This window comes from Oncorhynchus kisutch, unplaced genomic scaffold, assembly GCF_002021735.2.
Source record: "Oncorhynchus kisutch isolate 150728-3 unplaced genomic scaffold, Okis_V2 scaffold792, whole genome shotgun sequence".
In the NCBI taxonomy this organism is placed as follows: Eukaryota; Metazoa; Chordata; class Actinopteri; order Salmoniformes; family Salmonidae; genus Oncorhynchus; species Oncorhynchus kisutch.
In genome coordinates, this window is record NW_022262737.1 from 82,501 (window position 1) to 110,008 (window position 27,508).

General features: G+C 45.6%; 2 protein-coding genes across 5 annotated transcripts in view; both read right to left on the minus strand.

Annotated features, from left to right (window-relative positions):
- The window catches only part of LOC109881482 (sodium/potassium/calcium exchanger 1-like), a 36,649-nt gene extending 33,821 nt beyond the window's left edge, over positions 1 to 2,828 (minus strand). For all 4 annotated transcript variants that reach the window (XM_031816417.1, XM_031816420.1, XM_031816419.1 and 1 more), the window contains exons 1-2: positions 2,717 to 2,828; positions 975 to 2,018 (exon numbers count right to left, since the gene is read on the minus strand). In XM_031816417.1, the coding sequence (XP_031672277.1) occupies positions 975 to 1,824 (850 nt within the window). In that variant the 5' untranslated portion in view covers positions 1,825 to 2,018; positions 2,717 to 2,828. The remainder of the gene's footprint in view (positions 1 to 974; positions 2,019 to 2,716) is intronic.
- Positions 2,829 to 7,430: 4,602 nt separating this feature from the next.
- On the minus strand, positions 7,431 to 27,172 carry LOC109881477 (very-long-chain (3R)-3-hydroxyacyl-CoA dehydratase-like). Its single transcript, XM_031816416.1, has 11 exons — positions 26,758 to 27,172; positions 25,227 to 25,269; positions 25,064 to 25,137; positions 24,549 to 24,713; positions 24,362 to 24,413; positions 23,585 to 23,695; positions 20,746 to 20,873; positions 18,923 to 19,035; positions 14,051 to 14,157; positions 13,234 to 13,365; positions 7,431 to 9,958 (listed from the first exon to the last, which is right to left on the minus strand). The coding sequence occupies exons 1-11, from the start codon at positions 26,836 to 26,838 to the stop codon at positions 9,882 to 9,884; spliced, it is 1,083 nt and encodes a 360-aa protein (XP_031672276.1). The 5' UTR covers positions 26,839 to 27,172; the 3' UTR covers positions 7,431 to 9,881.
- Positions 27,173 to 27,508: the final 336 nt, after the last annotated feature.

The following is a 27,508-nucleotide window of genomic DNA, read 5'->3' on the forward strand; positions in this document are numbered from 1 at the left end:
CTACTATAGACCAGGGTCCTATTCCCTATATAGTGTACTACTATAGACCAGAGCCCTATTCCCTATATAGTGGTACTACTATAGACCAGAGCCCTATTCCCTATATAGTGGTACTACTATAGACCAGAGCCCTATTCCCTATATAGTGGTACTACTATAGACCAGAGCCCTATTCCCTATATAGTGGTACTACTGTAGACCAGAGCCCTATTCCCTATATAGTGGTACTACTATAGACCAGAGCCCTATTCCCTATATAGTGGTACTACTATAGACCAGAGCCCTATTCCCTATATAGTGGTACTACTGTAGACCAGAGCCCTATTCCCTATATAGTGGTACTACTATAGACCAGAGCCCTATTCCCTATATAGTGGTACTACTATAGACCAGAGCCCTATTCCCTATATAGTGGTACTACTATAGACCAGAGCCCTATTCCCTATATAGTGGTACTACTATAGACCAGAGCCCTATTCCCTATATAGTGGTACTACTATAGACCAGAGCCCTATTCCCTATATAGTGGCACTACTTTTGGCCAGAGCGCAAAAGGGTTCTGCTGCTGTCACAATATGAGAACCCTTTTTAGTTCCATGTAGAACCCTCTGTGGAAAGGGGTTCCACGTGGAACCCACAAGTTTTCTCCTATGGGGACAGCCGCAGAACCCTGTTTGGTTCTAGATAGCACCTTTTTCTCTGAGTGTATGTACCTATATAGTTCACTATAAGGAGAAAACTATAGGATGCAATTAACCAATTTCAATGGGATCGACTGTTGGCTCCAAGGTAAGGACCTTTTAAAGTATGTACTTTCCCCCAAAATTCCCAGGTTTTCCAGAAATCCGGGATGGGAGTATTCCAGATGTCCTGTTCATTCCCTCCTGATTCCGGGAGTCTACAAACCGGGATTTCTGGAAAAACCTACTATTCTCTACCTATTATCTGTCAAATGATATTATTATTATTATTACCTATGATGTAGAAGGAGACGTCTCTGAACAGGGGCCACCAGGTGAGGTGGAGCATCTCCCTGGAGAAGATGGCACACATCCCGATGACAAACAAGATGTTAAACACCGCTGACCCCACGATTGTCCCGATGCCCACGTTGCTATGGGAAATGAACACGCCAATCAGAGAGGTGAACAGTTCGGGGGCGGAGCCTCCTGCAGCCATGAAGGTTGCCCCGGCGACGTCGTCGGAGATGTCGAGCTTCACGGTGATGACGCCGAGCGCCGGGACAAAGAACTCGTCACAGACGATGGCGAGGGAGACGAACATGTAGACCATGCCCAGGATGTGGAGGGTCACCCAGCCCTGCCTCCTCTGGTCCACTGTGAACAGGTCCTCTGGGTACTCTCCCTTCCTGTGGGGGACGTCTCCAGGGATACCCGGGGAGGTGGTGGTGTTAGGAGGAGGGGAGGTGGGAGGAGGTTCAGTCGGAGGCTCAGGTTCAGGGTCCTCTACGTAGATACAGTGCTTAATGTCCGTCCTGTTGACAGTTATCACAATGACGTCATCCCCCTCCAGCACAGTAGGAGCCCTGGTGATGACGTCATCGTTATAGCTCTCTGTTAGGCTAGAGAGGTTAGAGGTCACCACCTCTCGTGTGTCTACCTCCAGAACACTACTACTATCACTACCGCCCCCTTCCTCTGGGAGTGCTGTCCCAGGGTGCTCCTCTGCAGCGGCCTGGCGGGCCACCCGTGGCTCCTGCAGCCGGGCCTTGAACGTCACGGTGTAGACGCAGCACAGTAATACACCAGAGAGGAAGAAGAGGATGCGACTCCGATTGAGTCTCCGTCTTTGTGGCAAATGCATTGTTCACCGCTGCCAGAGTGGTCTTGATTCCCACCGCGGATTATTAGGTCCGTGTCAGATGCATGGTTAGGCTTATGGGAACAGGTCCGGTAGCATTAGTTAGCCAAATAATGCAGGTCAGCGAGCGGTCAGCACACATCTTCAGCATAGTCTGTTTTAATGTCATAGTCCTGGCATGATGTCCCAGCTCCAAACTATAAATATATATATAAAGAAAGGGGGAAATAAATAAATCATTCACTCAGTTTAGACTACAATGCAAAACTCACGTCATACATTTGACATAATAATGTAATCAAATACTAATAAAAACACTACTGGGAGTATTAGAAGGGTTTATTATAAGGGCGCGCGTTCACGTGAAGGGAGTCGCAGGAGCGCGGAGGATGGGATACAGCCACCTGTTACTATGGCTACATAATTGCAGGTACTCTGCTCTCCGAAGGGCTGCACAGATTAAATGACACGTGTAATGAAATGCAGCAAACGTAGTTAATGTACAAATGACAATTTAAAAAACAACAACAGCGAATTAAGTAGAAAATATCATTATGTGGGGCCCTACTTTTCATTGACGTGCGCGGGTCATGAACGTGCTGATATGCGCTCCTCGAGTCGAGACAACATACGCGATATGATTCATTCCAAACGTTCAACCAACCGTTTCATTTTCACGCGTGTATCCAGGTGGGTCGGGTGAAAATGAAGAAACGAACATAATGATACATTTAACTGAATTTCGTGGGGAAATTCCAGGCAAGAAACAGTGTCCGATATGGAGTCATTGACAAGTATCCAAGGTCAATGACGATTATTGTAGTTTAAATCCCTTCTCTGTAGAACATCTGTAAACCATACTTAAGGCTTTTTCAATTGTTAATAAAAAACGTACCTTTAATCGCTGAGTTGTTGTGATAGAGATGTTCTAGACGCGAGGTCTCTCTCCAGCTGTGTGCGCTAAGGTAAAGGGATTGGTTGAGAGATGCTGACTCTGGTTTTTGGTGAGCGGCTACAAGGGCGCACCGCAGGATGACAGCTCACACCTCCTCTCCACGGCTCAGCATAATACCTGCAGTCTTTTAAGAGGATTAGGTTAGGTGTTCACACAATCTCTCACATTCTCATGAACATGTTTAAACTGCTTCAAATTCAAGGCATTCCTATTCATTTGTTCATAATCCGCCAAGTGCATGCAGTGTCTCCAACCACCAACGCTGAGCAAAAACCAACCATGTTTGCGCGCTGAAGTGGAAGGAGGGTTGTCAAGGCATAATTACAATTCTGAAGAGTGCTCCTTTATGCACACAGACAGACAGGCAGAGTGCTCCTTTATGCACACAGACAGACAGGCAGAGTGTTCCTTTATGCACACAGACAGAAAGGCATGCAGACAGAAAGTCAGACAGGCAGGTAGACAGGCAGAAAGGCAGGCAGAAAGGCAGACAGATAGGCAGATATACAGGCAGACAGACAGGCAGATATACAGGCAGATATACAGGCAGATATATCAAATCAAATTTATTTATATAGCTCTTCGTACACCAGCTGATATCTCAAAGTGCTGTACAGAAACCCAGCCTAAAACCCCAAACAGCAAGCAATGCAGGTGTAGAAGCACGGTGGCTAGGAAAAACTCCCTAGAAAGGCCAAAACCTAGAAAGAAACCTAGAGAGGAACCAGGCTATGTGGGGTGGCCAGTCCTCTTCTGGCTGTGCCGGGTGGAGATTATAACAGAACATGGCCAAGATGTTCAAATGTTCATAAATGACCAGCATGTTTGAATAATAAGAAGGCAGAACAGTTGAAACTGGAGCAGCAGCACGGCCAGGTGGACTGGGGACAGCAAGGAGTCATCATGTCAGGTAGTCCTGGGGCATGGTCCTAGGGCTCAGGTCCTCCGAGAGAGAGAAAGAAAGAGAGAAGGAGAGAATTAGAGAACGCACACTTAGATTCACACAGGACACCGAATAGGACAGGAGAAGTACTCCAGATATAACAAACTGACCCCAGCCCCCCGACACATAAACTACTGCAGCATAAATACCTCCAGTATTTGAGTATTCCAGTATCTGACTGAGACAGGAGGGGTCAGGAGACACTGTGGCCCCATCCGAGGACACCCCCGGACAGGGCCAAACAGGAAGGATATAACCCCACCCACTTTGCCAAAGCACAGCCCCCACACCACTAAAGGGATATCTTCAACCACCAACTTACCATCCTGAGACAAGGCTTAGTATAGCCCACAAAGATCTCCCCCACGGCACAACCCAAGGGGGGGCGCCAACCCAGACAGGATGACCACATCAGTGAATCAACCCACTCAGGTGACGCACCCCTTCCAGGGACGGCATGAGAGAGCCCCAGTAAGCCAGTGACTCAGCCCCTGTAATAGGGTTAGAGGCAGAGAATCCCAGTGGAAAGAGGGGAACCGGCCAGGCAGAGACAGCAAGGGCAGTTCGTTGCTCCAGAGCCTTTCCGTTCACCTTCCCACTCCTGGGCCAGACTACACTCAATCATATGACCCACTGAAGAGATGAGTTTTCAGTAAAGACTTAAAGGTTGAGACCGAGTTTGCGTCTCTGACATGGGTAGGCAGACTGTTCCATAAAAATGGAGCTCTATAGGAGAAAGCCTTGCCTCCAGCTGTTTGCTTAGAAATTCTAGGGACAATTAGGAGGCCTGCATCTTGTGACCGTAGCGTACGTGTAGGTATGTACGGCAGGACCAAATCAGAGAGATAGGTAGGAGCAAGCCCATGTAATGCTTTGTAGGTTAGCAGTAAAACCTTGAAATCAGCCCTTGCTTTGACAGGAAGCCAGTGTAGGGAGGCTAGCACTGGAGTAATATGATCAAATTCTTTGGTTCTAGTCAGGATTCTAGCAGCCGTATTTAGCACCAACCGAAGTTTATTTAGTGCTTTATCCGAGTAGCCGGAAAGTAGAGCATTGCAGTAATCTAATCTAGAAGTGACAAAAGCATGGATGAATTTTTCTGCATCATTTTTGGACAGAAAGTTTCTGATTTTTGCAATGTTACGTAGATGGAAAAAAGCTGTCCTTGAAATGGTCTTGATATGTTCTTCAAAAGAGAGATCAGGGTCCAGAGTAACGCCGAGGTCCTTCACAGTTTTATTTGAGACGACTGTACAACCATTAAGATTAATTTATACAGGCAGAAAGGCAGACAGACAGGCAGACAGAAAGGCAGACAGAGTGGCAGACAGACAGGCAGATATACAGACAGACAGGCAGACAGACAGGCAGACAGAAAGGCCAACAGGCAGGTAGACAGGCAGAAATACAGGCAGAAAGGCAGACAGACAGGCAGAAAGGCAGACAAGCAGGCAGATATACAGACAGACAGACAGACAGCTGAAAACTGTTGTGCTGTTTAAAGAAGCAATAACACTGTAGACTAGTTGAGTATTAAATAAGCAATAACACTATAGACTGGTTGAGTATCTGGAGCATCAGCATTTGTGGGTTTGATTACAGACTCAAAATGGCCAGAAACAAAGTACATTCTCCTGAAACTCATCAGTCTATTCATGTTCTGAGAAATGAAGGCTATTCCATGTGAGAAATTGCTAAGAAACTGAAGATCTCGTGCAACGCTGTGTACTACTCCCTTCACAGAACAACACAAACTGGCTCTAACCAGAATAGAACAACAGTTTTCAGCTGTGCTAACATAATTGCAAAAGGGTTTTCTAATGATCAATTAGCCTCTTAAAAGGATACATTTGTATTAGCTAACACAACGTGCCATTGGAACACAGGAGTGATGGTTGCTGATAATGGGCCTCTGCATGCCTATGTAGATATTCCATTAAAAATCAGACGTTTCCAGCTACAGTAGTCATTTACAACATTAACAATGTCTACACTGTATTTTCAATCAATTTGATGTTATTTTAATGGACAACAAATTGTGCTTTTCTTTCAAAAACAAGGACATTTCTAAGTGACCCCAAACGTTTGATCGGTAGTGTATATAAAGGGATTATTATGAGGAGATAAAGGACACCTATATAAAGGGGTTATTATGAGGAGATAAAGGACACCTATATAAAGGGGTTATTATGAGATAAAGGACACCTATATAAAGGGGTTATTATGAGGAGATAAAGGACACCTATATAAAGGGGTTATTATGAGGAGATAAAGGACACCTATATAAAGGGGTTATTATGAGGAGATAAAGGACACCTATATAAAGGGGTTATTATGAAGAGATAAAGGACACCTATATAAAGGGGTTATTATGAGGAGATAAAGGACACCTATATAAAGGGGTTATTATGGGGAGATAAAGGACACCTATATAAAGGGGTTATTATGAGGAGATAAAGGACACCAATATAAAGGGGTTATTATGAGGAGATAAAGGACACCTATATAAAGGGGTTATTATGAGATAAAGGACACCTATATAAAGGGGTTATTATGAGGAGATAAAGGACACCTATATAAAGGGGTTATTATGAGGAGATAAAGGACACCTATATAAAGGGGTTATTATGAAGAGATAAAGGACACCTATATAAAGGGGTTATTACGAGGAGATAAAGGACACCTATATAAAGGGGTTATTATGAGGAGATAAAGGACACCTATATAAAGGGGTTATTATGAGGAGATAAAGGACACCAATATAAAGGTGTTATTATGAGGAGATAAAGGACACCTATATAAAGGGGTTATTATGAGGAGATAAAGGACACCTATATAAAGGGGTTATTATGAGGAGATAAAGGACACCTATATAAAAGGGTTATTATGAGGAGATAAAGGACACCTATATAAAGGGGCTATTATGAAGAGATAAAGGACACCTATATAAAGGGGTTATTATGAGGAGATAAAGGACACCTATATAAAGGGGTTATTATGAGGAGATAAAGGACACCTATATAAAGGGGTTATTATGAGGAGATAAAGGACACCTATATAAAGGGGTTATTATGAGAAGATAAAGGACACCTATATAAAGGGGTTATTATGAGAAGATAAAGGACACCTATATAAAAGGGGTTATTATGAGGAGATAAAGAACACCTATATAAAGGGGTTATTATGAAGAGATAAAGGACACCTATATAAAAGGGGTTATTATGAGGAGATAAAGGACACCTATATAAAGGGGTTATTATGAGGAGATAAAGGACACCTATATAAAGGGGTTATTATGAGATAAAGGACACCTATATAAAGGGGTTATTATGAAGAGATAAAGGACACCTATATAAAGGGGTTATTATGAGGAGATAAAGGACACCTATATAAAGGGGTTATTATGAGGAGATAAAGGACACCTATATAAAGGGGTTATTATGAGGAGATAAAGGACACCTATATAAAGGGGTTATTATGAGGAGATAAAGGACACCTATATAAAGGGGTTATTATGAGGAGATAAAGGACACCTATATAAAGGGGTTATTATGAGGAGATAAAGGACACCTATATAAAGGGGCTATTATGAGGAGATAAAGGACACCTATATAAAGGGGCTATTATGAAGAGATAAAGAACACCTATATAAAGGGGTTTTTATTCACACCACCAGCTATGCTCTTTTCATAAATAACTACAGATATTCACTTTATTTCACATAACTTTATTGGATATTATAATATCACACATTATAATTGATCCTTCAACCCTTCAAAACCTTCTAATAAAACACATGATTCCAGACAGTGATCCTCTTCCCTTAATTCTCTAACCAATGTCCATTTCCCTGAGGTTCTGGGCTCTGACTGGTTCCCTTTGTCTGTTTCGATGACAGGAAGTGTGCAAGAGCACGCTCTAGGAGAAGTGTGGAGAGTCGGGACGCAACTCTAACCATGTCATCAGACACAGATCAGTGAGCCTTGGAACAACACAGCAAGGATGGCATGATGGAGATAGTAGATATCACGGGGACTATAAACATCACTGGAGAATACAGTAGCTTGATTCTATACTGCATGAGAAACACTGTTGGCATACAAAAGTTCATTTAGGAATAATGCAATATTTATTTTTTAAAGTCCAAATGCGTTTTTTTTAAATGTCAATATCAAATCATTCCTGGGCAACAATGAAGTACCTTACTGTGATTTCAAGCAACAATTTAGCTAGGTCTGTCTGGGAGTGGTCTGAGTGGGGAGGGGAAAACTAACTAATTCACCCCATAGTGATGTCACAGTGGAAGGCCAAAACTCCATCCTGCCAAAACAGGCTGAAATGTCAGTCTATTCAAAACAACTCTTACACTAAAAAGGACATTATGATAATGTTCACAATTTCACAGTGTTATTCCAACCTCATAGTGTGGAAATATATATAAATACATATTTCTAACTGCACTGGGCCTTTAAAAAAAATACGTATAACAAAACAAATCAATGTATAGCATTAGGCCTGACGCTGACTTCTGGTCAGATGGGACAGTAGTGAAGTGCAACATGACTGTTCTATCAATGACTGTAACAGAGTCCGAGTCAATTCAGATCTATTCAGTCAAGTCATTAAAGTGGATCCAAAATTAAAAAAATAGTGATTTAAAAAAAAAACACTCTTCATAGAATACAATGGGCAGTTTTCATTTCACTTCCTGAATTCAAACTGAAGGCAGGTCCACTATGAGGATTACATGAGCTGCAAAATGGAATTCAGAAAATACACAAGTTGTTTAGTCTGGCCAAGAGACGCTAGAACCGTTTACAGTACAGCTCCTTCAATACTAACAGTACAGTATGACATGTATCTGTTAATACTAACAGTATGACATGTATCTGTTAATACTAACAGTATGACATGTATCTGTTAATACTAACAGTATGACATGGATATAAATCAGAAAAAGAGGGTGTGAATTGAATGCACTTGTTTGTGTTAGAGGAGGTACCTCTGATGGACAGACTGGGTGAGGAAGATGAGTGTTTGTGTTAGAGGAGGTACCTCTGATGGACAGACTGGGTGAGGAAGATGAGTGTTTGTGTTAGAGGAGGTACCTCTGATGAACAGACTGGGTGAGGAAGATGAGTGTTTGTGTTAGAGGAGGTACCTCTGATGGACAGACTGGGTGAGGAAGAGAAGTGTTTGTGTTTAGAGGAGGTACCTCTGATGGACAGACTGGGTGAGGAAGATGAGTGTTTGTGTTTAGAGGAGGTACATCTGATGGACAGACTGGGTGAGGAAGAGAAGTGTTTGTGTTAGAGGTACCTCTGATGAACAGACTTGGTGAGGAAGAGAAGTGTTTGTGTTAGAGGAGGTACCTCTGATGGACAGACTGGGTGAGGAAGAGAAGTGTCTGTTAGAGGAGGTACCTCTGATGGACAGACTGGGTGAGGAAGATGAGTGTCTGTTAGAGGAGGTACATCCACAGGAAAAGGAGAAGAGGAGGATGTGGTTGGTTGGAGAGAAGAGAGGTGAGAGAGGAGAGGACAGAGGTGTGAGGTGAGGAGAGAAGAGAGGTGAGAGAGGAGAGAGGAGAGAGAAGAGAGGTGAGAGAGGAGAGAGGTGTGAGTTGAGAGGAGAGAAGAGAGGAGAGAGAGGTGTGAGGTGAGGAGAGGAGAGAAGAGAGGTGAGAGAGGTGTGAGGTGAGGAGAGGAGAGAAGAGAGGTGAGAGAGGAGAGAGGTGTGAGGTGAGGAGAGGAGAGAAGAGAGGTGAGAGAGGTGTGAGGTGAGGAGAGGAGAGAAGAGAGGTGAGAGAGGAGAGAGGTGTGAGGTGAGGAGAGGAGAGGAGAGAGGTGAGGAGAGAAGAGAGAGGAGAGAGGAGAGAGAGGAGCGGTGAGAGGTGTGAGGTGAGGAGAGGAGAGAAGAGAGGTGAGAGAGGTGTGAGGTGAGGAGAGGAGAGGAGAGAAGAGAGGTGAGAGAGGAGAGAGGTGTGAGGTGAGGAGAGGAGAGGAGAGAAGAGAGGTGAGGAGAGGAGAGAAGAGAGAGGAGAGAGAGGAGCGGTGAGAGGTGTGAGGTGAGGAGAGAAGAGAGAAGTGTAAGGAGAGGAGAGGTGTGAAAAGGCAACCAGCAGTGAGACTAGAGAGATCGTGAGGTTTGTCTTTCTATCCGTTAGTTCATTTTCCTCTTCCTGGAGCGCATTCGTCTCCTCCTCTGGCGAAACAGGTGGCGGAAGTTGATGAACAGACCTGGGAAGAAAAAATATACTTTTTATAATTTAAAATGTTTGTTAAGTGCAAACTCCATCCACTTGGCCAGAAAGACAAGATACTGTAAGAAAACTAATCATATTTTGACCCAAAGTTTATGTTTCTCCCTTAGAGACATTAACAGATCCTGAAACATGACAGATAGATACAGCTGGAGGGTCAGAGAAAGGGTCAGAGAGAGGGTCAGAGAGAGGGTTAGGGTGGAGGGTTATAGAGAGGGTCAGAGAGAGGGTTAGGGTGGAGGGTTAGGGTAGAGGGTTAGGGTAGAGGGTCAGAGAGAGGGTCAGAGAGAGGGTCAGAGAGAGGGTCAGAGAGAGGGTTAGAGAGAGGGTTAGAGAGAGGGTTAGGGTGGAGGGTTAGGGTGGAGGGTCAGGGTGGAGGGTTAGGATGGAGGGTTAGGGTGGAGGGTTATAGAGAGAGGGTCAGAGAGAGGGTCAGAGTGAGGGTCAGGATGGAGGGTTAGAGAGAGGGTTAGGATGGAGGGTTAGAGAGAGGGTTAGGGTAGAGGGTTAGGGTAGAGGGTTAGGGTAGAGGGTTAGGGTAGAGGGTTAGGGTAGAGGGTTAGGGTAGAGGGTTAGGGTAGAGGGTTAGGGTAGAGGGTCAGAGAGAGGGTCAGAGAGAGGGTTAGGGTGGAGGGTTAGGGTAGAGGGTTAGGGTAGAGGGTTAGGGTAGAGGGTTAGGGTGGAGGGTTAGGGTGGAGGGTTAGGGTAGAGGTTTAGGATGGAGGGTTAGGGTAGAGGGTTAGGGTAGAGGGTTAGGGTAGAGGGTTAGGGTAGAGGGTTAGGGTAGAGGGTTAGGGTGGAGGGTTAGGGTAGAGGGTTAGGATGGAGGGTTAGAGAGAGGGTCAGAGACAGGGTTAGGGTAGAGGGCTAGAGAGAGGGTCAGAGAGAGGGTCAGGGTGGAGGGTCAGAGAGAGGGTTAGGGTGGAGGGTTAGGATGGAGGGTTAGGGTGGAGGGTTAGGATGGAGGGTTAGGATGGAGGGTTAGGGTGGAGGTTAAGGGTAGAGGGTTAGGATGGAGGGTTAGAGAGAGGGTTAGGATGGAGGGTTAGAGAGAGGGTTAGGGTGGAGGGTTAGGGTGGAGGGTTAGAGAGAGGGTCAGAGAGAGGGTTAGGGTGGAGGGTTAGAGAGAGGGTTAGGATGGAGGGTTAGAGAGAGGGTTAGGGTGGAGGGTTAGGGTAGAGGGTTAGGATGGAGGGTTAGGGTGGAGGGTTAGAGAGAGGGTCAGAGAGAGGGTCAGAGAGAGGGTTAGGGTAGAGTAGAGGGTTAGAGAGAGGGTTAGGGTGGAGGGTTAGAGAGAGGGTTAGGGTAGAGGGTTAGAGAGGGTTAGGGTGGAGGGTTACGGTAGAGGGTTAGGATGGAGGGTTAGGGTAGATGGTCAGAGAGAGTGTTAGGGTAGAGGGTTAGAGAGAGTGTTAGGGTAGAGTAGAGGGTTAGAGAGAGGGTTAGGGTGGAGGGTTAGAGAGAGGGTCAGAGAGAGGGTCAGAGAAGGGTCAGAGAGAGGGTTAGGGTAGAGGGTTAGAGAGAGGGTTAGAGAGAGGGTCAGAGAGAGGGTCAGAGAGAGGGTTAGGGTGGAGGGTTAGAGAGAGGGTTAGGGTAGAGGGTTAGAGAGAGGGTTAGGGTGGAGGGTTAGGGTAGAGGGTTAGGATGGAGGGTTAGGGTGGAGGGTTAGGGTGGAGGGTTAGGGTGGAGGGTTAGAGAGAGGGTCAGAGAGAGGGTTAGGGTAGAGGGTTAGAGAGAGGGTTAGGGTAGAGGGTTAGGGTAGAGGGTTAGGGTGGAGGGTTAGGGTGGAGGGTTATAGAGAGAGGGTCAGAGAGAGGGTTAGGGTGGAGGGTTAGGGTAGAGAGTTAGGATGGAGGGTTAGGATGGAGGGTTAGGGTGGAGGGTTATAGAGAGAGGGTCAGAGAAAGGGTCAGAGAGAGGGTCAGAGAGAGGGTCAGAGAGAGGGTTAGGGTAGAGGGTTAGGGTAGAGGGTTAGGTAGCGGGTTAGAGAGAGGGTTAGGGTAGAGGGTTAGAGAGAGGGTTAGGGTAGAGGGTTAGGGTAGAGGGTTAGGTAGCGGGTTAGAGAGAGGGTTAGGGTAGAGGGTTAGAGAGAGGGTTAGGGTAGAGGGTTAGGGTAGAGGGTTAGGTAGAGGGTCAGAGAGAGGGTTAGGGTAGAGGGTCAGAGAGAGGGTCAGAGAGAGGGTCAGAGAAGGGTTAGGGTAGAGGGTTAGAGAGAGGGTACTAGTGGTGTGGGGGCTGTGCTTTGGCAAAGTGGGTGGGGTTATATCCTTCCTGTTTGGCCCTGTCCGGGGGTGTCCTCGGATGGGGCCACAGTGTCTCCTGACCCCTCCGGTCTCAGCCTCCAGTATTTATGCTGCAGTAGTTTATGTGTCGGGGGGCTGGGGTCAGTTTGTTATATCTGGAGTACTTCTCCTGTCCTATTCGGTGTCCTGTGTGAATCTAAGTGTGCGTTCTCTAATTCTCTCCTTCTCTCTTTCGGAGGACCTGAGCCCTAGGACCATGCCCCAGGACTACCTGACATGATGACTCCTTGCTGTCCCCAGTCCACCTGGCCATGCTGCTGCTCCAGTTTCAACTTCCACCTGACTGTGCTGCTGCTCCAGTTTCAACTGTTCTGCCTTATTATTATTCGACCATGCTGGTCATTTATGAACATTTGAACATCTTGGCCATGTTCTGTTATAATCTCCACCCGGCACAGCCAGAAGAGGACTGGCCACCCCACATAGCCTGGTTCCTCTCTAGGTTTCTTCCTAGGTATTGGCCTTTCTAGGTAGTTTTTCCTAGCCACCGTGCTTCTACACCTGCATTGCTTGCTGTTTGGGGTTTTAGGCTGGGTTTCTGTACAGCACTTTGAGATATCAGCTGATGTACGAAGGGCTATATAAATACATTTGATTTGATTTGATTTAGAGGGTCAGAGAGAGGGTTAGGGTAGAGGGTCAGAGAGAGGGTTAGGGTAGAGGGTCAGAGAGAGGGTCAGAGAGAGCATCAGAGAGAGGGTTAGGGTAGAGGGTCAGAGAGAGGGTCAGAGAGAGGGTTAGGGTAGATGGTTAGAGAGAGGGTCAGAGAGAGGGTCAGAGAGAGGGTTAGGGTAGATGGTTAGAGAGAGGGTTAGGGTAGAGGGTTAGAGAGAGGGTTAGAGTAGAGGGTTAGGATGGAGGGTTAGGGTGGAGGGTTAGAGAGAGGGTTTAGGATGGAGGGTTAGGGTGGAGGGTTAGGGTGTAGGGTCAGAGAGTGGTACTAACTGACCGAGGAACATGAGGGCCAGGTAGATCTTCAGAGTGAAGGAAAAGCTGAAGGACGAGCCCAGGACCGTAGGTAGAGGGATGCTGTACAGACGGGTCTCATCGAAGATAGGCAGGGACTGGATCACAGCTATAGCTGACAGGACAGACAGGAATACACAGCAACACTTGGATATCTTGGTAATAACTAAGTAATATCTTGTTTGACTACAAACATCATACCACTATTATTTACATACAATTGACATAATAAGTGAATATAGCATAGAGCTCTCTGAGGAGTGTGTGTGTGTGTGGTGGTGGGTGTGTGTGTGTGTGTGTGTGTGTGGTCGGTGTGTGTGTGTGTATGTTGTGTGTGTGTGTGTGTATGGTTTGTGTGTGTATGGTGTGTGTGTGTGTATGGTGTGTATGGTGTGTGTGTGTGTGTGTGTATGGTTTGTGTGTGTATGGTGTGTGTGTGTGTGTGTGTATGGTGTGTGTGTGTATGGTGTGTATGGTGTGTGTGTATGGTGTGTGTGTGTGTGTATGGTGTGTATGGTGTGTGTATGGTGTGTATGGTGTGTGTGTGTGTGTATGGTGTGTATGGTGTGTGTGTGTGTGTGTGTGTGTGTGTATGGTGTGTGTGTGTGTGTGTGTGTGTGTGTGTGTATGGTGTGTGTGTGTGTGTGTGTGTGTGTGTGTGTGTGTGTGTGTGTGTGTGTGTGTGTGTGTGTGTGTGTGTGTGTGTGTGTGTGTGTGTGTGTGTGTATGGTGTGTATGGTGTGTGTGTGTGTGTGTGTGTGTGTATGGTGTGTGTGTGTGTGTGTGACAGGCCCACTGACCCTCTGCTAGCACCCCCAGAGGGTAGAGGGGCATCCAGATGGAGTATCTGAGCCATGTCAGCAACTTCCAGTCTGTGTCGATGCAGGCCAGCATGTAGAATGGATACCTGGGACAGACGACAAAACAACAGGTTTATTTAGCATCATTCACAAGCAGTGAGCAATACAATGCAGGTCAACATGTAGAACAGACAAATACCAACAGTAACAGCACTAGTGAGACAGCTGCAATACAGTGCAGGCCAACGCTAGCTCGTCCATTCATGGTTACAACTAGCCTCACTAGCTGGTCCATTCATGGTTACAACTAGCCTCACTAGCTGGTCCATTCATGGTTACAACTAGCCTCACTAGCTCGTCCATTCATGGTTACAACTAGCCTCACTAGCTGGTCCATTCATGGTTACAACTAGCCTCACTAGCTGGTCCATTCATGGTTACAACTACCCTCACTAGCTCGTCCATTCATGGTTACAACTAGCCTCACTAGCTCGTCCATTCATGGTTACAACTAGCCTCACTAGCTGGTCCATTCATGCTTACAACTAGCCTCACTAGCTGGTAAGATAATGTCCATTCATGGTTATAACTAGCCTCACTAGCTGGTCCATTCATGGTTACAACTAGTCTCACTAGCTGGTAATATAATGTCCATTCATGGTTACAACTAGCCTCACTAGCTGGTCCATTCATGGTTACAACTAGTCTCACTAGCTGGTAATATAATGTCCATTCATGGTTACAACTAGTCTCACTAGCTGGTCCATTCATGGTTACAACTAGTCTCAATAGCTGGTAATATAATGTCCATTCATGGTTACAACTAGTCTCACTAGCTGGTCCATTCATGGTTACAACTAGTCTCACTAGCTGGTCCATTCATGGTTACAACTAGCCTCACTAGCTGGTCCATGCATGGTTACAACTAGCCTCACTAGCTGGTAATATAATGTCCATTCATGGTTATAACTAGCCTCACTAGCTGGTCCATTCATGGTTACAACTAGTCTGACTAGCTGGTAATATAATGTCCATTCATGGTTACAACTAGCCTCACTAGCCGGTAATATAATGTCCATTCATGGTTAAAGGAAGATCTGTCGATGAAATCAAATCGTATTTGTCACATGTGGTAGATATAGGTTGGGGTAAAGTAACTAGGCAACAGGATAGATAATAAACAGTAACACCAGAGTATGTGATGAGTCAAAGACGTTAGTGCAAAAAGGGTCAATGCAGATATTTAAATAGTTAACCAATAGCTACCCAGGCTAACTATTTAGTAGTGTTATGGCTTGGGGGGTAGAAGCTGTTCAGGGTCCTGTTGGTTCCAGACTTGCATCGGTACCGCTTGCCGTGCCGTAGCACAGAGAACAGTCTATCATTTGTATGGCTTGAGGCTTTGACAATGTTTAGGGCCTTCCTCTGACACCGCCTGGTACCTTCCTCTGACACCGCCTGGTACCTTCCTCTGACACCGCCTGGTACCTTCCTCTGACACCGCCTGGTACCTTCCTCTGACACCGCCTGGTACCTTCCTCTGACACCGCCTGGTACCTTCCTCTGACACCGCCTGGTACCTTCCTCTGACACCGCCTGGTACCTTCCTCTGACAACGCCTGGTATAGAGGTCCTGGATGGCAGGGAGCTCAGCCCCAGTGATGTACTGGGCCGTACCCACTACCCTCTGTAGTGCTTTGCAGGTCGGAGGCCGAGCAGTTGCCATACCAACCGGTGATGCAGACAGTCAAGATGCTGCAGCTCTAGAACATTTGGAGGATCTGAGGGCCCATGACAAATCTTTATAGCCTCCTGAGGGGGAAGAGACGTCGTCGTGCCTTCTTCACGACTGTGTTGGTGCGTCTGGACTACGTCAATTCCTTAGTGATGTGGACACCGAGGAACTTGAAGCTCTCAACCCGCTCCACTACAGCCCAGTCGTGGATGGGGGCATGCCTCGGCCGTGGGTTTTCTGTAGTCCACAATCTACTCCTTTGTCTTGTTGACGTTAAGGGAAAGGTTGTTGTCCTTGCACCACACTGCCAGGTCACTGACCTCGTCCCTGTAGGCTGTCCCATCGTCATTGTTGATCAGGACAACCACCGTCATGTTGTCAGCAAACTTAATGACGGTGTTGGAGTCGTGCGCGGCCACGCCGTTGTGGGTGAACAGGGAGTACAGGAGGGGACTAAGCATGCACCCCTGAGAGGCCCCCCGTGTTGAGGGTCAGCGTTGCTTATCCTCATCACCTGGGGGGGCAGCCCTTCAGGAAGTCCAGGATCAAGTTGCAGAGGGAGGTGTTCAGTCCCAGGATCCTGAGTTTAGTGATGAGCTTGGAGGGCACTATGGTGTTGAATGTTGAGCTGAAGTCAATGAACAACATTCTCACATAGGTGTTCCTCTTGTCCAGGTGGGAGAGGGCAGTGTGATTGAGATTGTGTCATCTGTGGATCTGTTGGGACGGTATGTGAATTGGAGTTGGTCTAGGAGACAAAAATGGCAGTAAATTGTGTCATCTGTGGATCTGTTGGGGCGGTATGTGAATTGGAGTTGGTCTAGGAGACAATAATGCCAGGAAATTGTGTCATCTGTGGATCTGTTGGGGCGGTATGTGAATTGGAGTTGGTCTATGAGACAATAAAGGCAGTAAAGTAGTAGGGAGAAAAAAAATGTCAGTGAAGGTCAGACCTCGTCGGAGGTCGTAGTGGGATTTCTTATCGGATTAGTGTCCTGTTCTTTGAAACCGGCAGCTCTGGCCTTTAAGTGCGGATGTTGCCTGTAACCCATGGCTTCTGGTTGGGGTATGCACGCACGTACGTATTTATGTATGTATGGTCATTGTGAGGATGACGTCGTCGATGCGTAAACTCCTCGACGTAATCGGTTGAATCGCGGGAACATGTTCCAGTCTGTGCTAGCGAAACAGTCCTGTAGGTGTTTGTTGTTCGGATATCATGGTGCCGAGTACCCAGAGTACAATGTACTCTTATAATCTCCACCCGGCACAGCCAGAAGAGGACTGGCCACCCCTTGGAGCCTGGTTCCTCTCTAGGTTTCTAATCTCCACCCGGCACAGCCAGAAGAGGACTGGCCTCCCCTCAGAGCCTGGTTCCTCTCTAGGTTTCTAATCTCCACACGGCACAGCCAGAAGAGGACTGGCCACCCCTCAGAGCCTGGTTCCTCTCTAGGTTTCTAATCTCCACCCGGCACAGCCAGAAGAGGACTGGCCACCCCTCAGAGCCTGGTTCCTCTCTAGGTTTCCTCTTAGGTTCCTGCCTTTACAGAGAGTTTTTCCTAGCCACCGTGCCTCTACACCTGCATTGCTTGCTGTTTGGGGTTTTAGGCTGGGTTTCTGTACAGCACTTTGTGACATCGTCTGATGTAAGAAGGGCTTTGTAAATACATTTGATTGATTGATGACAATTCCCTTACACCATATTTCTTACACCGAACCACTCTTTAGGATACTTCGATCGCAGGTGAGGAGACTAAAGTTGAGGTTATAGAAAAAGAGTTAAGGAAAACCCACGAAAACAGCGTAAACCATTTACCCTGGTCGTTTCAGTCTCCAGATCTCAACCCAACTCAACACCTCTGGGAGATTCTGTTGCAGAGCCTGACATGGTGTTTTGCACCGCCATCAACAAAACACCACACTATGGAATTTTCTGGAGGAAGAATGATGTCACATCCCTCCAATAGAATGATGTCACATCCCTTCAATAAGAGTTCCAGACACCTGTAGAATCTATGACGAGGTGCATTGAAGCAGCTTTATGTCGTGTTTCCTTTATTTTGGCAGTTATCTGGATGTGAGCTGTAATGAGGTAGAGTCACCTGTAGATCTATATTGACTATAGAGGTAGAGTCACCTGTAGATCTATATTGACTATACTATAGAGGTAGAGTCACCTGTAGATCTATATTGACTATAGAGGTAGAGTCACATGTAGATCTATATTGACTATAGAGGTAGAGTCACCTGTAGATCTATATTGACTATAGAGGTAGAGTCACCTGTAGATCTATATTGACTATACTATAGAGGTAGAGTCACCTGTAGTTCTATATTGACTATAGAGGTAGAGTCACCTGTAGATCTATATTGACTATACTATAGAGGTAGAGTCACCTGTAGATCTATATTGACTATAGAGGTAGAGTCACCTGTAGATCTATATTGACTATAGAGGTAGAGTCACCTGTAGATCTATATTGACTATACTATAGAGGTAGTGTCACCTGTAGATCTATATTGACTATAGAGGTAGAGTCACCTGTAGATCTATATTGACTATACTATAGAGGTAGTGTCACCTGTAGATCTATATTGACTATAGAGGTAGAGTCACCTGTAGATCTATATTGACTATAGAGGTAGAGTCACCTGTAGATCTATATTGACTATAGAGGTAGAGTCACCTGTAGATCTATATTGACTATACTATAGAGGTAGAGTCACCTGTAGATCTATATTGACTATATTATAGAGGTAGAGTCACCTGTAGATCTATATTGACTATACTATAGAGGTAGAGTCACCTGTAGATATATATTGACTATACTATAGAGGTAGAGTCACCTGTAGATCTATATTGACTATAGAGGTAGAGTCACCTGTATATCTATATTGACTATACTATAGAGGTAGAGTCACCTGTAGATCTATATTGACTATAGAGGTAGAGTCACCTGTAGATCTATATTGACTATAGAGGTAGAGTCACCTGTAGATCTATATTGACTATAGAGGTAGAGTCACCTGTAGATCTATATTGACTATACTATAGAGGTAGAGTCACCTGTAGATCTATATTGACTATAGAGGTAGAGTCACCTGTAGATCTATATTGACTATAGAGGTAGAGTCACCTGAAGATCTCTATGGTGCTCCAGAGGTAGAAGACAAAGAAGACCACTGCTTTGTTCTGCATCTCCTCCAGACTACCGAAGATCACAAACAGGATTACGTTCCTACCCACCACCTGGACAGGTCAACAACAACAACAAAAAATCACAGAAACACACTTCATTAAAGGGTTAATTCACCCTAAATACAAAATCACTTGTCCTCACCCTGAATGCATCCCGTCCTCAACCTGAATGCATCCCGGCCTCAACCTGAATGCATCCTGTCCTCAACCTGAATGCATCCTGTCCTCTCCCTGGCCTCACCCTGAATGCACCCCGGCCTCAACCTGAATGCATCCTGTCCTCAACCTGAATGCATCCTGTCCTCAACCTGAATGCATCCTGTCCTCAACCTGAATGCATCCTGGCCTCAACCTGAATGCATCCTGGCCTCACCCTGAATGCATCCTGTCCTCTCCCTGGCCTCACCCTGAATGCACCCCGGCCTCAACCTGAATGCATCCCGGCCTCAACCTGAATGCATCCCGGCCTCAACCTGAATGCATCCCGGCCTCAACCTGAATGCATCCCTGCCTCACCCTGAATGCATCCCTGCCTCACCCTGAATGCATCCCGGCCTCACCCTGAATGCATCCCGGCCTCACCCTGAATGCATCCCGGCCTCAACCTGAATGCATCCCGGCCTCAACCTGAATGCATCCCGGCCTCAACCTGAATGCATCCCGGCCTCAACCTGAATGCATCCCGGCCTCAACCTGAATGCATCCCGGCCTCAACCTGAATGCATCCCGGCCTCAACCTGAATGCATCCCGGCCTCAACCTGAATGCATCCCGGCCTCAACCTGAATGCATCCCGGCCTCAACCTGAATGCATCCCGGCCTCAACCTGAATGCATCCCGGCCTCAACCTGAATGCATCCCGGCCTCAACCTGAATGCATCCCGGCCTCAACCTGAATGCATCCCGGCCTCAACCTGAATGCATCCCGGCCTCAACCTGAATGCATCCCGGCCTCACCCTGAATGCATCCCGGCCTCACCCTGAATGCATCCCGGCCTCACCCTGAATGCATCCCTGCCTCACCCTGAATGCATCCCGGCCTCAACCTGAATGCATCCCGGCCTCAACCTGAATGCATCCCGGCCTCAACCTGAATGCATCCCGGCCTCAACCTGAATGCATCCCGGCCTCAACCTGAATGCATCCCGGCCTCACCCTGAATGCATCCTGTCCTCACCCTGAATGCATCCTGTCCTCTCCCTGGCCTCACCCTGAATGCATCCCGGCCTCAACCTGAATGCACCCCGGCCTCAACCTGAATGCATCCCGACCTCAACCTGAATGCATCCCGGCCTCAACCTGAATGCATCCCGGCCTCAACCTGAATGCATCCCGGCCTCAACCTGAATGCATCCCGGCCTCAACCTGAATGCATCCCGGCCTCAACCTGAATGCATCCCGGCCTCAACCTGAATGCATCCCGGCCTCAACCTGAATGCATCCCGGCCTCAACCTGAATGCATCCCGGCCTCAACCTGAATGCATCCCGGCCTCAACCTGAATGCATCCCGGCCTCAACCTGAATGCATCCTGTCCTCAACCTGTCCTCACCCTGAATGCATCCTGTCCTCAACCTGAAAGTCTCCTATGGGCAAGGAGAGAGTCTTTGCTTTGGGTTGGTTTACAAAACCATTGCCGTTAACTTTAGCTTTGACCAAAAAACAACTAAAAGTCAATGTAACCTAAATTAGGATGTGTTTTTTATTTTAAACCCAAGTCATTTCGAAAGTTATTTTTCCGTGTGTTTGGATTGGAACCCTACCTGGATCATAGCTGGGAACACCCCTGTCTTGACCAGACCCACTAGAGGGTTCATGACCTCTGCTACGGCCATCATCTGACAGAAGTACATCATGTCAGCAATGGTGTGGAACGTGTCATAGAACGAGTCTGATAAGAGGGAGAGAAAGAGAGAGAGGTAGAACACAGTTACACAGTGGAGAGGTAGAACACAGTTACACACAGCTACACAGTGGTGGAACACAGTGGTGCTACACAGTGGTGCTACACAGTGGTGGAACACAGTGGTGCTACACAGTGGTGGAACACAGTGGTGCTACACAGTGGTGCAACACAGTGGTGCTACACAGTGGTGCTACACAGTGGTGCTATATAGTGGTGCTATACAGTGGTGCTACACAGTGGTGCTATATAGTGGTGCAACACAGTGGTGCTATACAGTGGTGCTATACAGTGGTGCTATATAGTGGTGCTACACATTGGTGCTATACAGTGATGCTATACAGTGGTGCTACACAGTGGTGCTATACAGTGGTGCTATACAGTGGTGCTATACAGTGGTGCTACACAGTGGTGCTATACAGTGGTGCTATACAGTGGTGCTATACAGTGGTGCTACACAGTGGTGCTATACAGTGGTGCTATAACAGTGGTGCTATACAGTGGTGCTATACAGTGGTGCTATACAGTGGTGCTATAACAGTGGTGCTACATAGTGGTGCTATAACAGTGGTGCTACACAGTGGTGCTATACAGTGGTGCTATAACAGTGGTGCTACACAGTGGTGCTATAACAGTGGTGCTACACAGTGGTGCTACACAGTGGTGCTAACATGTTAGGCCAAACACTGCATACCCAGAGTAGCCTGGTTCCATACTGTACGTGCTCAAATCCAGTGGTTCTCAACCTATTTTAGTGGCTCTACACCAATCACATTTTGCTGTGCCTGAAGTACACCCCAAGTACCACTTCACGTGTATTTCACCAGTAGGTCTACGTTCTCATTAGTGTCCTCAAGTATCTCTGCGGATAGACCAAACACAACAGGGTGGCAAACTACTGCTGTAGTCAACTCTTAAAATGTTGTGAAGACATACAAACAGAATTTGGCTAAAACACCAAACAGACTGGACCACCAGGCTATTCAAAGCTATTTGCAAGACAAATGAATCTACAGACTAGAGTCGATGTTCCCTTTCTCATATTCAAATGGACACATCTATGAATAAAGAGCCTGTTTAGTTATTCTAGGGAAGTAACACATTGGCTTGGTGGTGTGGTTGAATTTGACTCACTCAGATCACTTCACAGAAACACAACTGAATATAAACTAGATAGCTTTCAGAAACACAACTAGACAGCTTTCAGAAACACAACTAGACAGCTTTCAGAAACACAACTAGACAGCTTTCAGAAACACAACTAGACAGCTTTCAGAAACACAACTAGACAGCTTTCAGAAACACAACTAGACAGCTTTCAGAAACACAACTAGACAGCTTTCAGAAACACAACTAGACAGCTTTCAGAAACACAACTAGACTACTTTCAGAAACACAACTAGACAGCTTTCAGAAACACAACTAGACAGCTTTCAGAAACACAACTAGACAGCTTTCAGAAACACAACTAGACAGCTTTCAGAAACACAACTAGACAGCTTTCAGAAACACAACTAGACAGCTTTCAGAAACACAACTAGACAGCTTTCAGAAACACAACTAGACAGCTTTCAGAAACACAACTAGACAGCTTTCAGAAACACAACTAGACAGCTTTCAGAAACACAACTAGACAGCTTTCAGAAACACAACTAGACAGCTTTCAGAAACACAACTAGACAGCTTTCAGAAACACAACTAGACAGCTTTCAGAAACACAACTAGACAGCTTTCAGAAACACAACTAGACAGCTTTCAGAAACACAACTAGACAGCTTTCAGAAACACAACTAGACAGCTTTCAGAAACACAACTAGACAGCTTTCAGAAACACAACTAGACAGCTTTCAGAAACACAACTAGACAGCTTTCAGAAACACAACTAGACAGCTTTCAGAAACACAACTAGACAGCTTTCAGAAACACAACTAGACAGCTTTCAGAAACACAACTAGACAGCTTTCAGAAACACAACTAGACAGCTTTCAGAAACACAACTAGACAGCTTTCAGAAACACAACTAGACAGCTTTCAGAAACACAACTAGACAGCTTTCAGAAACACAACTAGACAGCTTTCAGAAACACAACTAGACAGCTTTCAGAAACACAACTAGACAGCTTTCAGAAACACAACTAGACAGCTTTCAGAAACACAACTAGACAGCTTTCAGAAACACAACTAGACAGCTTTCAGAAACACAACTAGACAGCTTTCAGAAACACAACTAGACAGCTTTCAGAAACACAACTAGACAGCTTTCAGAAACACAACTAGACAGCTTTCAGAAACACAACTAGACAGCTTTCAGAAACACAACTAGACAGCTTTCAGAAACACAACTAGACAGCTTTCAGAAACACAACTAGACAGCTTTCAGAAACACAACTAGACAGCTTTCAGCTAAAAATAAAAATAGGAGGAAGAATGATTATGTATGTAAATATTAGTGTTTATATGAGCCATCTAATACTAACTCTCTTACATTATGATGGAGAACCAGTTCTGAGGTAGCTAGTTCCAACTGTAGCTGTGGAAAAGGAATGATTCTGATTGTTTTCTTTTCCATCCCTGAAACACTGACTTCACCTACTGTGTGTCTATCTATGGCCAACGCTGTCGTCAACTCTCAAGACAACCAACCAACAAACAACAGCTACTAACAAGGCTGGACCCTCAGCAGGCTCTGGACCACTGACCTTGTCCCAGGATGAAGAGACGGACGGTCATGTTGACAAAGATCCAGGAGAAGCCCAGGAACTGGACTAGGTTGTACATGAACAAATAGCCCTTCTTCAGGCCCAGGTAGGCTGAGAGAACAAACCACATATTACCATACAACATCTTTAAAACACATAACATCAGGTTGTACATGAACAGACAGCCTTTCTTCTTCAATAAAAAACACAATTCAAAAAATACAAAAGGAAACTCCAGTCAGTTGGTTTTGTATGTCTATAACCAAAACCAAAATGATTATCAAGTACTTAAAAAAGGTAGCTTGTACTTGTGTGTGGTATAAACTAAAAGATGATGCACAGTCAAAACCAGGGTTGGCAGCCAGTTGGCGGCCCGCGGTGGATTTATTTGGCCCCACAACTTTTCGGAGAAAAAAAAAAAAAAAAAATGAATTTCTCTTTCTTTCCTTTTTGCATTTTCATTGTTGGAGATAAAAGGATAAAAACACCAGGATGTTAATTTAGTCAAAATCTGTTCTCAAGTATAAGAGAGAGAGAGAGACGTGGTCGGATTCAACTTTAAGCAAAGTTTCAAATGATCCGTTTTGGATTCTTGCCGTCAATTTGCAGTCTACAAATGATTAGTACTCATGTTCCGGTCTACCGACCAACTGGTCAATGAAAAATAAATATATCAGCCCGAGGCTGAACTTAGTTGATGATCCCTGGTCTAAACCAAGAAATGTAAATCTTCAGATTAGAGATAAAAGGGGCACAGCTGCACCGCTTGGTACTTACGGTCTTTACGGATTCTTGACTCGATGCTGACCTTGTTTATCTTCTCCTCTTCCTGAAAACAAACAGACAGACCATCAGGTGTAATAAATGTCATAACACCCTTAGAAAACACAAATAAATAAAGTCTTATAATTCCTTATGTATTACATCTAAAAGTTGTACCAAAACTGACCCTGGCCATTACTACCTTAGCCTGAAGCTCCATCTCTGCGTCTGATTCGTCGAGCCAACGGTCGAAGTCTGGCGCCAGGAAGAGAGGTTTCCTCTCCTGCAGAGTGAGTCTATCCCACCAACGCTGCTCTTGCTTCCTCACTGTCACATTTACCAGGCGCTGTGTCGACCTGTGACTAACCTGGCAGACAGACACACAGTGAGTATGATAATAATTGTAGATACCACAGGAGGTTGGTGGCACCTTCATTTGGGGAGGACAGGCTCGTGGTAATGACTGGAGAGGAATCAGTGGCATGGTATCAAATACGTGGTTACCATGGTTTCCATTCCATTCCATTTGCTCCGTTCCAGACATTATCATGAGCAGCCTCCTGCAGAAGACACACTTACTAATAAACCACAAGAAGGGAACAGTAACAATCTCTAGTACCAGAAGAGAATGTTTGTCTTTGAGACTGAGAAGAGTGTGAGGTATTTTATCACAAATGAAAAAAAACTACATTTCTGGAATAGGAAATAATAGAATACCTCAGGTTTTACTGGTTCCAGGAAGTCCAGACTGAACTCATAGTCATGGTCTCCTTTAGCTCCGTGACCCTGAGCTGTCCAACAAAGGAACGTCGGTTTAACACCATGTACTCTGTACAGACTAGATGTATTTTCCTTCTTTCTGTTCCAGCGTAATACCAACCTTTAAATTGCAGGGTGTTGTTTTGCACGCAGATATCAAGATTCTAAAAAAAATACACAAAAAAATGTCAAGCATAAAAACAAAAACCAGCCCTCAAAAAGCAGAAGCCTGTCAGCTACCAGGCTACATATAGAAACCACACTAACATTGGTTGAGATCAAACTAAGTGACTGAATGGCTTGATGTGGATGTGTCTCCTTCACACATACAGCATCACTAAACATATTCTGATGACATTACATACAGTAGTACGTAGCTGGAGTACATGTCGTCACGATGCACCTTGAGTGTGTGTTTGCTGACTGGCTAAATTGGATCCAGCGATCACCATGACAATTCCTGAATCTTTTATGAAGCATGACATTTGGTAGGATGCACCACCACCACTAGCTACTACAACTCAATATGAATTACAGTAGATAGTTAGCTTCAGTAGCTGAGTGTTGGCAACTGTCTCGCCTCGTCGAGAACCATACTTCTCATGATGACCTGATTTTGTTATGTGGAAACACTGGATCAAGACCTCAGGAAACTATATATAATATATAAGTTATATAAATATATATATATATATTATATATAAAAGTTACTCTATCTTGTGACATGCTACACTTTTGTTATCACTCTGTATAGCTAATACAACAAGTGGCAAATTATCTAGCTAGATGTATGAGCTTACTAGCTAACATGTAAGCATGGGGCTGCTATCAGTCCATTCTCTAAACAGCATTGTAGCTAATGTCATGTATGTCATTTGTTCATGTCAAATGCATTCAATTTACAACGTCCAGCAGTGAGCTTAAACAAATACACTTATTACAGGCTGAAAGAGGCTATCTAGCTGGCTTGTTGTCCTAACCATCTAGCTGGCTTGTTGTCCTAACCATCTAGCTGGCTTGTTGTCCTAACCATCTAGCTGGCTTGTTGTCCTAACCATCTAACTGGCTTGTTGTCCTAACCATCTAGCTGGCTTGTTGTCCTAACCATCTAACTGGCTTGTTGTCCTAACCATCTAACTGGCTTGTTGTCCTAACCATCTAACTGGCTTGTTGTCCTAACCATGTAGCTGGCTTGTTGTCCTAACCATCTAGCTGGCTTGTTGTCCTAACCATCTAGCTGGCTTGTTGTCCTAACCATCTAACTGGCTTGTTGTCCTAACCATCTAACTGGCTTGTTGTCCTAACCATCTAACTGGCTTGTTGTCCTAACCATGTAGCTGGCTTGTTGTCCTAACCATCTAGCTGGCTTGTTGTCCTAACCATCTAGCTGGCTTGTTGTCCTAACCATCTAGCTGGCTTGTTGTCCTAACCATCTAGCTGGCTTGTTGTCCTAACCATCTAGCTGGCTTGTTGTCCTAACCATCTAGCTGGCTTGTTGTCCTAACCATCTAGCTGGCTTGTTGTCCTAACCATCTAGCTGGCTTGTTGTCCTAACCATCTAGCTGGCTTGTTGTCCTAACCATCTAGCTGGCTTGTTGTCCTAACCATCTAGGTCGATGACAGGTCGGTCCCGGAGATCATCCGTAACATACCTTAGCGTCACTCAGCTCCACACGCAGGTAGATGTCTGCATGACGCTGTGCCCAATACACGTGGGGTGTGAGGGTCTGCATTGTGATATCTAAAGGTACTGTTAGTGAAATTAATATCCTTGCTGTTATATCACTGAGAAGCAATGCTGGAGATCCTCCGCCTCATTCATTAGGACAGCTGGCTAGATGCGGAAACAGTCATCCAGGGGTGCGTTCAGTTCGATTGAACGTTTACGTTGCTTAACGGTTTGTACTGAACGACACGTTTCCCTAAAACGATCTTGAACTTACTTTGAGGTACGTATGCTCCGTGTGTATCGAAGCAATTTAATGTAAATGACTGCGGCACAGCGGTCCTCCAACACAAACCCCATCCAACTACGCCTTCCCCGTTTTTGAACTGGTCGTGCAGAACAGCACCGTTTCCGTTGAATTGAACGTTACAGTACGTTTTTCCTGCATTGAACGTAGCTCAGGTGTCGCTACGTGCGCGTTACACCCACAAATCAAAACAAAGGAAGGAACGTGCTCGTGCACAGTCGGTACAATTTTAAAAAAACGTTTGAAAACATTGATACTATTTAAATGGAAATACATATAATATGGATGGTGTCTGGATTTGTCTTGGACTGTACAGAAGTACAGATCTTACAAAGGTATTATTATTTTATTTATTCGGGGCTTCATGTATACTATGGGTGAAACCAACATCCAAAGGCTGCTCGCGTCATGTTCCGCTCCAAGTGACACC